General features: G+C 48.5%; 1 protein-coding gene across 1 annotated transcript in view; it reads right to left on the bottom strand.

The window, feature by feature from the left end:
- ESPL1 (extra spindle pole bodies like 1, separase) overlaps nucleotides 1-12,809 on the bottom strand; it is a 340,610-nt gene that overhangs the window by 23,062 nt on the left and 304,739 nt on the right. Inside the window, exon 25 of the mRNA XM_063950725.1 lies at nucleotides 6,643-6,765. Within this exon, the coding sequence (XP_063806795.1) occupies nucleotides 6,643-6,765 (123 nt within the window). The remainder of the gene's footprint in view (nucleotides 1-6,642; nucleotides 6,766-12,809) is intronic.

Here is a 12,809-nt window from a genome sequence, read left to right as displayed (position 1 = left end):
CGACACACAGCACACACACAGGGAATGCTCTGATAGAGGACAGGACCCCACTAGCCCTTTGGGGAGACAGAGGGAGAGTTTGCCAGCACACACCAAAAACGCTATATTATACAGGGACAACCTTTATATAAGTGTTTTTCCCTTATAGCATTTTAATATATATATACATATCGCCAAATATGTGCCCCCCCTCTCTGTTTTAACCCTGTTTCTGTAGTGCAGTGCAGGGGAGAGCCTGGGAGCCTTCCCACCAGCCTTTCTGTGAGGGAAAATGGCGCTGTGTGCTGAGGAGAATAGGCCCCGCCCCCTTTTCGGCGGGCTTCTTCTCCCGTTTTTCTGAGACCTGGCAGGGGTTAAATACATCCATATAGCCTCCAGGGGCTATATGTGATGTATTTTTAGCCAGAATAAGGTATTATACATTGCTGCCCAGGGCGCCCCCAGCAACACCCTGCACCCTCCGTGACCGTTGGTGTGAAGTGTGTGACAACAATGGCGCACAGCTGCAGTGCTGTGCGCTACCTTCATGAAGACTGAAAAGCCTTCTGCCGCCGGTTTCTGGACCTTCAATCTTCAGCATCTGCAAGGGGGGTCGGCGGCGCGGCTCCGGGACGAACCCCAGGGTGAGACCTGTGTTCCGACTCCCTCTGGAGCTAATGGTGTCCAGTAGCCTAAGAAGCCAATCCATCCTGCACGCAGGTGAGTTGAACTTCTCTCCCCTAAGTCCCTCGATGCAGTGAGCCTGTTGCCAGCAGGACTCACTGAAAATAAGAAACCTAAAAACTTTTTCTAAGCAGCTCCTTAAGAGAGCCACCTAGATTGCACCCTGCTCGGACGGGCACAAAAACCTAACTGAGGCTTGGAGGAGGGTCATAGGGGGAGGAGCCAGTACACACCACCTGATCCTAAAGCTTTAGTTTTGTGCCCTGTCTCCTGCGGAGCCGCTAATCCCCATGGTCCTGACGGAGTCCCCAGCATCCACTTAGGACGTCAGAGAAATAAGAATTTACTTACCGATAATTCTATTTCTCGTAGTCCGTAGTGGATGCTGGGAACTCCGTAAGGACCATGGGGAATAGCGGCTCTGCAGGAGACTGGGCACAAAAAGAAAGCTTTAGGACTACCTGGTGTGCACTGGCTCCTCCCCCTATGACCCTCCTCCAAGCCTCAGTTAGGATACTGTGCCCGGACGAGCGTACACAATAAGGAAGGATTTTGAATCCCGGGTTAAGACTCATACCAGCCACACCAATCACACCGTACAACTTGTGATATGACACCCAGTTAACAGCATGATAACAGAGGAGCCTCTGAATAGATGGCTCACAACAAGAACCCGATTAGTTAACAATAACTATGTACAAGTATTGCAGACAATCCGCACTTGGGATGGGCGCCCAGCATCCACTACGGACTACGAGAAATAGAATTATCGGTAAGTAAATTCTTATTTTCTCTGACGTCCTAGTGGATGCTGGGAACTCCGTAAGGACCATGGGGATTATACCAAAGCTCCCAAACGGGCGGGAGAGTGCGGATGACTCTGCAGCACCGAATGAGAGAACTCCAGGTCCTCCTCAGCCAGGGTATCAAATTCATAGAATTTTGCAAACATGTTTGCCCCTGACCAAGTAGCTGCTCGGCAAAGTTGTAAAGCCGAGACCCCTCGGGCAGCCGCCCAAGATGAGCCCACCTTCCTGGTGGAATGGGCTTTTATTGATTTAGGCTGCGGTCATCCTACCGCAGAATGCGCCAGCTGAATAGTGCTACAAATCCAGCGCGCAATAGACTGCTTAGAAGCAGGAGCACCCAGCTTGTTGGGTGCCATCAGGATAAACAGCGAGTCAGTTTTCCTGACTCCAGCCGTCCTGGAAAAATAAAATTTTCAGGGCCCTGACTACGTCCAGCAACTTGGAATCCTCCGAGTCCCTAGTAGCCGCAGGCACCACAATAGGTTGGTTCAAGTGAAAACCTGAGACCACCTTTGGGAGAAACGGAGGACGAGTCCTCAACTCTGCCCTATCCATATAGAAAATCAGATAAGGGCTTTTACATGACAAAGCCGCCAATTCTGACACACGCCTGGCCAAGGCCAAGGCCAACAGCATGACCACTTTCCACGCGAGATACTTTAGCTCCATGGTTTTAAGTGGCTCAACCAATGCGACTTTAGGAAATCCAACACCACGTTGAGATCCAAAAAGTGCCACAGGAGGCACAAAAGGAGGCTGAATATGTAGTACTCCTTTAACCAAAGTCTGAACTTCAGGCAGTGAAGCCAGTTCTTTCTGGAAGAAAATCGACAGAGCCGAAATCTGGACCTTGATGGACCCCAATGTGAGGCCCAAACGTCACCCCTGCTTGCAGGAAGTGCAGGAATCGACATAGTTGAAATTCCTCCGTCGGGGCCTTCATGGCCTCCCACCAAGCAACAAATTTTCGCCAAACGCGGCGATAATATCTTGCGGTGACATCCTTCCTGGCTATGATCAGGGTAGGGATGACTTCCTTCGGAATACCCTTTTCCTTTAGGATCCGGTGTTCTACCGCCATGCCGTCAAACGCAGCTGCGGTAAGTCTTGGAACAGACAGGGTCCCTGCTGCAGCAGGTCTTGTCTAAGCGGCAGAGGCCAAGGGTCCTCTGCCAGCATCTCTTGAAGTTCCGGGTACCAAGCTCTTCATGGCCAATCCGGAACCCCGAGTATGGTTTTCACTCCTCGCCTTCTTATTATTCTCAGTACCTTGGGTATGAGAGGTAGAGGAGGAGACACATAAACCGACTGGTACACCCACGGTGTCACTAGAGCGTCCCCAGCGATCGCCTGAGGGTCCCTTGACCTGGCGCAATATCTTTTCAACTTCTTGTTGAGGCGGGACGCCATCATGTCCACCCGTGGTCATTCCCAACGGTTTACCCGCATTTGGAAAACTTCTGAATGAAGTCCCCATTCTCCTGGGTGTAGGTCGCCCATCGGAGAATCCTTGTGGCTTCTGCCATCGCCATCCTGCTTCTTGTGCCGCCCTGTCTGTTTACATGGGCGACCGCCGTGATGTCGTCTGATTGGATCAGTACCGGCTGGTTCTGAAGCAGGGGCCTTGCTTGGCTTAGGGCATTGTAAATGGCCCTTAGCTGCAGAATATTTATGTGAAGCGAAATCTCCTTGGAAATTTCTTCCCTGTGTGACTGCACCCCAGCCCCGAAGGCTGGCATCCGTGGTCACCAGGACCTAGTCCTGTATTCCGAATCTGCGGCCCTCTAGTAGATGAGCCCTCTGCAGCCACCACAGCAGCGACACCCTGTTTCTTGCTGACAGGGTTATCCGCTGTTGTATCTGTAGATGGGACCCGGACCATTAGTCCCACTGGAACGTCCTTGCGTGGAGTCTTCCGAATGGAATTATGCTTCGTACGAAGCTACCATTTTTCCCAGGACTCGTGTGCATTGATGTACCGACACCTGTCCTGGTTTTAGGATGTCTCTGACTAGAGATGACAACTCCTCGGCTTTTTCCACTGGAAGAAACACTCTTTTCTGGTCTGCGTTCAGAAACATTCCCAGGAATAGAAGACGTGTCGTCGGGACCAGCTGTGACTTTGGAATATTGAGAATCCAGTCGTGCTGTTGTAGCACTTCCCGAGAGAGTGCTACCCCCACTACCAACTGTTCTTTGGACCTCGCCTTTATCAGGAGATCGTCCAAGTACGGGATAATAAAAACTTCCTTCTTGCGAAGGAGTATCATCACTTCGGCCATTACCTAGGTAAAGACCTTCGGTGCCGTGGACAACTCCACCGGCAGCGTCTGGAACTGATAGTGACAGTCCTGTACCACATATCTGAGGTACTCCTGGTGAGGAGGGTAAATGGGGACATGCAGGTACGCATCCTTGATGTCCAGGGAGACCCTGTAATCCCCCTCGTCCAGGCTCGTAATATCCGCCCTGAGCGATTCCATCTTGAACTTGAATCTTCTGATATAAAAGTTCAAGTATTTTAATTTCAAGATGGGTCTCACCGAAACGTTTCGGTACCACAACCACTGTGGAATAGTAACCCCTTCCTTGCTGAAGGAGGGGCACCTTGACAATCACTTGTTGTGATTATAGTGTTGAATATCCACCAACACCGTCTCCCTGGCAGAGGGAGGTGCCGGTAAGGCAGATTTTAGGAAACGGCGGGGGGAAGAACGTCTCGAACTCCAGCCTGTACCCCTGAGATACTACTTGAAGGACCCAGGGATCCATGTGAGAGAGCTCACTGTCCGCTGAAATTTCTGAGACGGGCCCCCACCGTACCCGGGTCCGCCTGAGCAGCCCCCGCACCATGCTGTGGACCTACCGGACGCAGGGAGGACTTCTGCTCTTGGGAACTAGCTGTGTGTTGCAGCTTTTTCCTCTACCTTTGCCTCTCGGCAGAAAGGATGAGCCTCTAGCCCTCTTGCTTTTCTGGGGCCGAAAGGACTGTACTTGATGATACGGTGCTTTCTTTTGTTGTGGGGTAGCCTGTGGCAAAAAAATCGATTTCCCAACAGTAGCTGTGGAAACGAGGTCTGAAAAACCATTCTCAAACAGTTTTACCCCCTTATAGGGCAACTTCCATGTGCCGATTCGAGTCGGCATCGCCTGACCATTGCCAAGTCCATAACCCCCGTCTGGCGGCAATGGACCTAGCGCTTATTTTTTTGATGCCAGCCGGCAAATATCCCTCTGTGCATCACGCATGTATAAGACCACGTCTTTTATATGCTCTATTTTCAGCAAAATATTGTCCCTATCCATAGTTATTTTCCGACAGGGAATCTGACCACGCAGCGGGAGCACTGCACATCCATGCCGAAGCAACGGCTGGTCGCAATATAATGCCCTAGTGTGTGACTATATCTTATAGGGTAACCTCCTGCTTTCTATTAGCAGGTCCCTTCAGGGCGGCCGTATCCGGAGACGGTAGTGCCACCTTTTCTGATAAGCGTGTAAGCGCTGTATCTACCCTATGGGGTGTTTCCCCGCGTGACCTATCCTCTGGCGGGAAAGGGTACGCTGCCAATAACCGTTTTAGAAATTATCAATTTCTTACCGGGGGAAGACCACTCTTCCTCACACACCTCATTTAATTTCTCAGATGCAGGAAAAACTACTAATAGTTTTCTCTCACCAAACACAATACCCTTTTATGTGGTACCTGGGGTATAATCATAAATGTGTAATACATTTTTCATTGCCTCAATCCTGTAACGGGTGGACCTATTTGGAGGGTACACCAGTCTCATCGACGTCGACACTGGAGTCAGTATCCGTGTCGACATCTGTGTCTGTTATCTGAGGTAGCGGGCGATTTTAGAGCCCCCCATGACATTTGAGACGCTGGAACAGGCACAAGCTGAGTAGCCGGCTGTTCTGTGTCGTCGACCTTTTATGTAAGGAGTTGACACTTTCACGTAATCCTTCCATAAGTTCAACCACACCGGTGTCGACCCCGCAGGGGGTGACAACATATTTACAGGCATTCGCTCCGCCTCCACCTCATTATCCTCCACATACCTGTCGACACAGCCGTACCGACACACAGCACACACACAGGGAATGCTCTGATAGAGGACAGGACCCCACAAAGCCCTTTGGGGAGACAGAGGGAGAGTATGCCAGCACACACCAGGGCGCTATATATCACAGGGATAGCACCTATAAAAAGTGTTTTCCCTTATAGCTGCATATATATATGTATACTGCGCCTAAATTGTGCCCCCCCTCTCTTTTTAACCCTTTCTGTAGTGTATTAACTGCAGGGGAGAGCCAGGGAGCTTCCCTCCAACGGAGCTGTGAGGGAAAAATGGCGCCAGTGTGCTGAAGGAGATAGCTCCGCCCCTTTTTCGCGGACTTTTCTCCCGCATTTTTATGGATTCTGGCAGGGGTTAATGTACATCCATATAGCCCTGGGGGTTATATGTGATGTATTTTTGCCAGCCAAGTTGTTAATATTGCTGCTCAGGGCGCCTCCCCCAGCGCCCTGCACCCATCAGTGACCGCAGTGTGAGGTGTGCATGAGGAGCAATGGCGCACAGCTGCAGTGCTGTGCGCTACCTTGATGAAGACTGATGTCTTCTACCGCCGATTTTCCGGACCTCTTCTTGCTTCTGGCTCTGTAAGGGGGCCGGCGGCGCGGCTCTGGGACCGGACTCCGAGGCTGGGCCTATGTTCGATCCCTCTGGAGCTAATGGTGTCCAGTAGCCTAAGAAGCCCAAGCTGGCTGCAAGCAGGCAGGTTCGCTTCTTCTCCCCTTAGTCCCTCGATGCAGTGAGCCTGTTGCCAGCAGGTCTCACTGAAAATAAAAAACCTAAAACTAACTTTTATCTAAGAAGCTCAGGAGAGCCCCCTAGATTGCACCCTGCTCGGTCGGGCACAAAAATCTAACTGAGGCTTGGAGGAGGGTCATAGGGGGAGGAGCCAGTGCACACCAGGTAGTCCTAAAGCTTTCTTTTTGTGCCCAGTCTCCTGCGGAGCCGCTATTCCCCATGGTCCTTACGTAGTTCCCAGCATCCACGTCAGAGAAAAGGTAAAAAAAAAAAAACTGCCTTGAAGCTAGTTTGCAGAATGACAATACATGCCCAGAAAGGACAAAAGATTACTGTCTCTCCATTGTTCTCACCTTCATGCGACTGTCCAGTGCTGTGCGCCCTTCCCACCATTCCTTTTTATCTGTTAAGTTGTTGATGGTTTTCTGCTGTTTCTGAATTTCATCAAACTCTTGTAGAGTTGAACTTAGTGGTACCTAGTGAACAGTGAGCATAGAATATTAATAAGTACTCTACATTTGTACACACATGGAAAGGAGAGATAGATATATAGAGATATAGATATAACATAGAGACAGAATTTGACGGCAGATAAGAACCACTTGGCCCATCTAGTCTGCCCTTTTTTTTAACCATATTTTTATTTAAAAACTTTTTATATCCTCATTTCTTTGTAAGAATATCCTTATGTCTATCCAATGCATGTTTAAATTGCTCTACTGTCTTAGCCTCTACCACCTCTGATGGGAGCCTATTCCCCTTGTCCACTACCCTTTCTGTGAAGTAATTTTTCCTCATATTTCTCCTGAACCTCCCCCCTCCAGCTCAGTGCATGTCCTCGTGTCCTATTGCTTCTCTTCATTTGGAGAAGGTTTCCCTCCTGGACTTTGTTAAAACCTTTGATATATTTGAAAGTTTCTATCATGTCCACCCCTTTTTTTCCTTCTCTGCTCCAAACTATACATATTGAGATTTTTTTAGTCTTTCTGGATATGTTTTGTGATGTAGGCTATGCACCATTTTAGTTGCCCTTCTCTGTACAGTCTCTAATGTATTAATATCCTTTTGAAGAGATGGCCTCCAGAGTTGAACACAGTATTCTAGATGAGGCCGTACCAATGACCTATACAGTGGCATTATTACTTCTTTCTTTCTGCTGCTGATTCCTCTCCCAATGCAGCCAAGCATCTGACTAGCCTTCCTCATTGCTTTGTTACATTGCTTACCTGCCTTTAAGTCACCTGAAATAGTGACTCCTAGATCCCTTTCCTCCTCAGTAGTTTCAAGTATAGTGCCATTAATACTATATTTAGCCTTTGGATTTTTGAGACCCAAGTGCATGATTTTGCATTTTTGGGCATTAAACTGTAATTGCCACACTCTTGACAATTCCTCTAGTCTACCTAGATCCTCAGTCATTTGTTTTACCCCACCTGGTGTGTCTACCCTGCTGCATACCTTTTTTTTTGTGTCATCTGCAAAAACGGCATACTTTCCCTTTAATGCCATTTGCAATGTCACCAATAAAGATATTAAAAAGCACTGGTCCAAGTAAAGATCCTTGGGGTACTCCACTGGTAACATTTCCCTCCTGTGAATGCACTCCATTTACCACAACTCTCTGTTTTCTATCCAGCAACCAAGATCTTATCCATTCAATAATCCTAGTATCCAATCCCAACCTTCCAAGTTTATTTAGCAGTCTGCGATGTGGAACAGTGTCAAAAGCCTTACTAAAGTCTAGATAAGCTATATCCACGGCTCCACCTTTATCCATCACTTTAGTCACAGAGTCAAAAAAAAAGTCATTAAGATTTGTTTGACATGATCTCCCCCCAGTGAATCCATGCTGTTTGGGATCCTGTAAATTGCTGGATTTGAGATAATCTACAACTCTTTCTTTTAAGAGTGTTTCCATCAATTTCCCTACTACTGATGTAAGACTCACTGGTCTGTAGTAGTTTGCCTCTTCCTTGCTTCCACTTTTGTGCAGTGGGACTACGTTCGCTCTTTTCCCGTCCTCTGGAATTACTCCTGTAGCCAATGACTGGTTGAATAATTCTGTCAATGGTGCTACCAGCACCTCTAAGTTCTTTTAGTATCCTTAGATGTATCCCATCTGGCCCCATAGATTTGTCCACTTTCAGCTTTGAGAGTTCTGTTAGGACCTTCTCCTCTGTAAATGTACTTGTTTTATTTTCTTGACTATCCCTGCAACTTAACTGTGGCCACTTCCCCTCTCTTTCAGTAGTGAATACTGAGCAAAAATAATTAAGATGATCTGCTATTACATTGTCTCCCTCAACAAGACTCCCAGTCTCTGTCTTTAGTTTTATAATTCCGCCTCTTGTTTTTCTCCTTTCGCTTATATACCTAAAAAAAGGTTTTGCCTCCTTTACCCACTGACTGGGCCATTTCTCCTCAGCTTGTGCCTTTGCATGCCAGATTACCTTCTTAGTCTCCTTCTGTCTACCAAGATATATCTCCGTCTTCATTACTATGTGTCTGCTTATATTTCCTAAAAGCCATCTTTATTTATATATATATATATATATATATATATATATATATATTTATATTATTTTTTTATTTTCCAATCCCAGGGATTGAGGGATCAGCGTTGACGCTCAGACACTGCCCGGCTTCATTCTTCCGGCGCCCCAACACAGAGCGAGAGGTCACGCTGCGCCGTCACACGCCGCCAGGAGAGAGCAGAAGATGTTCCCCGCTCGCGGTATATGGTGAGTTGTGTGTGGGATTGCACATTTTTCAATCCCAATTGAAAAAATGGCCCGGGATTGGCTTCCCTATATATGATTTTAATACCTACCGGTAAATACTTTTCTCGTAGTCCATAAAGGATATTAGGGACACTTTAGTACGATGCCCCCTCCCACAGGCAGTTATAGGTAAAAACGTGCCCAAAGGAGAAAGTACATATATGAGAAGGAACAAGATAACAGAAAAGGTGGTGAGATTTACACACTAGCACACCACTAACATACAACAACAACCAGCAGCGGCTGGTAACAGCAGCAACAGCTGAACAGGTAACCATAAAACAAGAACCTGCAGAAAAAAGTCAACGCACTGAGGTGGGCACCCAATATCCCTTATGGACTACGAGAAAAGGATTTACCGGTAGGTATTAAAATCCTATTTTCTCTAGCATTCATAAGGGATATTGGGGGAAACTAGTACGATGGGGACGTCCCAAAGCTTCCAGAACGGACGGGAACGTGCGGAGACTGCTGCAGCACTGCCTGCCCAAACTGGGTATCAAACATGTAGAACTTCACAAAAGTGTTGTTCCCCTACCAGGTAGCAGCTCAGCATAGTTGCAAGGCCGAGACTCCACTGGCAGCTGCCAAGGAAGAGCCCACAGATCTTGTAGAGTGGGCTTTCAGAGACTTAGAAACAGGTAAGGCTGCCAATACATAGGCCTGTTGGATAGTTAGCCTAATCCAATGCGCAATGGACTGCTTTGAAGCAGGGCAACCTTTTTTCTGCGCATCATAGAGCACGAACAAGGAATCCGTTTTTCTGACCCGAGCTGTGTGCTTGACATAGATCTTCAAGGCGCGCACAGCATCCAATGCCTCTGGAGGAGCAGAAGCGTCAGAACTGGACGGAACCACAATAAGTTGATTCAGATGAAACGCGGAGACAACCTTCGGCAGGAACTGCTGTCTAGTCCGGAGCTCTGCTCTGTCCTCAAAAAAGACCAAGTATGGACTTTTACATGATAAGGCCCCCAATTCTGAAACAAGTCAAGCAGAAGCCAGGGCCAGTAACATCACAGTCTTCCATGTGAGGTACTTGTCTTCTACAGTCATCAAGGTTCAAACCAGCAGGACTGTAGAAATGTCAACACTACATCCAAATCCCAGGGTGCTGTAGGCAGCACAAAAGGTGGTTCTATGTGGAGTGCCCCTTGCAAGAAGGTCTGAACATTAGGCAACACTGCCAATTTCTATTGGAAGAAAATGGAGAGGGCTGAAATCTGGACCTTAATGGAACCCAGATGTAAGCCCTTATCCACACCAGCCTGCAGGAAACGTCCCAAGTGAAACTCTGTAGGCGGATACGTGCGTTCCTCGCACCAAGAGGCATATCTCCTCCAGATATGATGATAGTGTTTTGACGTCACAGGTTTCCTGGCCTGAACCATGGTTGCAGTAACCTTCTTGGAAAGGCCCTTGTGAGCTATTTTTTTCCGCTCAACCTCCATGCAGTCAAACAAAAGCGCTGTAAGTCCGGGAAGACTAACAATCCTTGTTGAAGACCACTTCTGAGTTGTAGAGTCCAAGGGTCTTCGACGGACATGTCCAGAAGATCCACGTACCACGCCCTCAGAGGCTAATCCGGGGCAATTCAGAATTGCTCGGACTCCCTGATTTCTGATTCGCTTGAGCACCCTTGGGAGCAACGGAATCGGAGGAAACAGGTAGACCAGCCGGTAAGGCCAAGGTGACGTCAGAGCATCCACTGCCCTCGCCTGAGAATCCCTGGTCCGCGAGCAACACCAATGAAGCTTCTTGTTGAGTCGAGAAGCCATCATGTCTATTTCTGGGCAGCCCCACTGGTCAATGATCTGCTGAAACACATGCATTTCTTTCCGCCCAGAGGAGTATTCTTGAGACCTCTTGCATGCAGGCTCTGCTTTTTGTCCCTCCTTGCCGATTGATGTGCGCCACTGCTGTGGCGTTGTCTGACTGTACTCGCGTGATCCTTGAGTAGAGGCGAGGCCTGAAGCAGAGCATTGTAGATTGCCAGAAGTTCCAGAATGTTGATCGGAAGGAGGGCTTTGTGGGCTTATCACCTGCACTGGAACCAAGCCCCTTGGGCGACAGCTCCCCATCCTCTCAGACTCGCATCCGTCGTGAGGAGGATCCGAACCTGGATCCCAAAACTCCGGAGATTGGAGGACTGCAGCCACCACAGGAGGGAAATCCTGGTCGGAGGTGACAGCCGTATCATCCGGTGCATCTGTAGATGTGATCTGGACCACTTGCTCAGGAGATCCAATTGAAATGTTCTGGCATGGAACCTCTCATATTGGATCGCCTCGTATGAGGTAACCATCTTCCTCAACAATCTTATGCAAAGATGGATAGATACTCGGGCAGGTCTGAGTACCATGCGGGCCATCTCCTGAAGTTTTCTCACCTTGTCCTCTGTGAGTAACACCTTCTGAGCCACAGTATCCAGTAACATCCCCAGGAACAGGAGCTGCCAAGTTGGCTCCAGGTGGGACTTCTGTAAATTGAGAAACCACCCATGGTGTGACAGAAGTTGGTTAGTGCGGTCGATATGGAGCAATAAAAGCTCCCTGGATCTTGCTTTTATCAGAAGATCGTCCAGGTAAGGGATAACATTGACCCCCTGGACCCGCAACATTATCTTCGCCATTACCTTTGTAAATACCCTCGGAGCTGTGGACAGGCCAAAGGGTAGGGCCTGGAACTGGTAGTGATCGTCCAGTACGGCAAACTTCAGATAAGCCTGATGAGGTGACCAAATTGGAATATGAAGGTATGGGTCCTTGATATCCAGGGAAACCATGAATTCCTGTTCTTACAGGACCGCAATCACTGCTCTTAAGGATTCCATCTTGAACTTGAAAACCCTGAGATAATGGTTTAATGACTTTAGATTCAAAAGAGTTGTCCGGCTCAGGTACTACAAACAGGTTGGAGTAATATCCCTTTCCCCGTTGTTGTATTGGTAATGGAACAATGACGTGGGACTGGACCAAGTTTTGGATGGCCTGTTGCAACGTAACTTGCATATCCTCCAAAGCTGGCAAGCTTGATTTGAAAAATCGTTGGGGAGGAGCACCATCGAACTCCAGCATGTAGCGCTGAGAAATGAGGTCCCTTATCCAGGTATCCTGGCAGGAGCATTCCCAGATGAGGCTGAAGTGACGCAGTCGAGCACCCACCTCGAGATCCCCTTGGGGTGGGTGGACACAATCATGCGGAGGACTTAGTGGAAGCAGAACTGGTGCTCTGTTCCTGTGAACCGGTGGTCGCAGGTCTTCTTGTCTTACCCTCTAGTGCCTTTAGCTGCATTAGAGGCACCTCTGGGCCTAGATAAAAATCTGTTAGACCGAAAGCACTGAACAGACAGCCCCGGGAAGGAACGCCTAGCCAGCGGGGCCCCAGAGTGGAGAAATGTAGATTTCCCTGCAGTGACTTTGGAAATCCACAAATCCAACTCAACCCCAAAGAGCTATTCTCCATAAAAGGGGAGATTTTCCACACTGCGCTTGGACTCTGCTATCCATTGACGCAACCACAAGGCCCTGCGCGCAGACACTGCCATGGCAGAAGTCCTAGCATTAATATTGCCCATCTCCTTGAGCGAGTCACACAGGACACGTGCAGTGTCCTGAATGTGCTTCAGGAGAGTTACCGTAGTGATCAGAGGCGTATCCCCGGAGAGGCCCTCTTGAATTTGAGAAGCCCACGTGTGAATGGCATGGGTCATCCAGCAACCCGCTATGACCGGCCTTTGT

Source organism: Pseudophryne corroboree, chromosome 2, assembly GCF_028390025.1.
Source record: "Pseudophryne corroboree isolate aPseCor3 chromosome 2, aPseCor3.hap2, whole genome shotgun sequence".
In the NCBI taxonomy this organism is placed as follows: domain Eukaryota; kingdom Metazoa; phylum Chordata; class Amphibia; order Anura; family Myobatrachidae; genus Pseudophryne; species Pseudophryne corroboree.
Note: the sequence above shows the minus strand (reverse complement) of the source record. Positions and strands in the feature narration are given on the sequence as shown.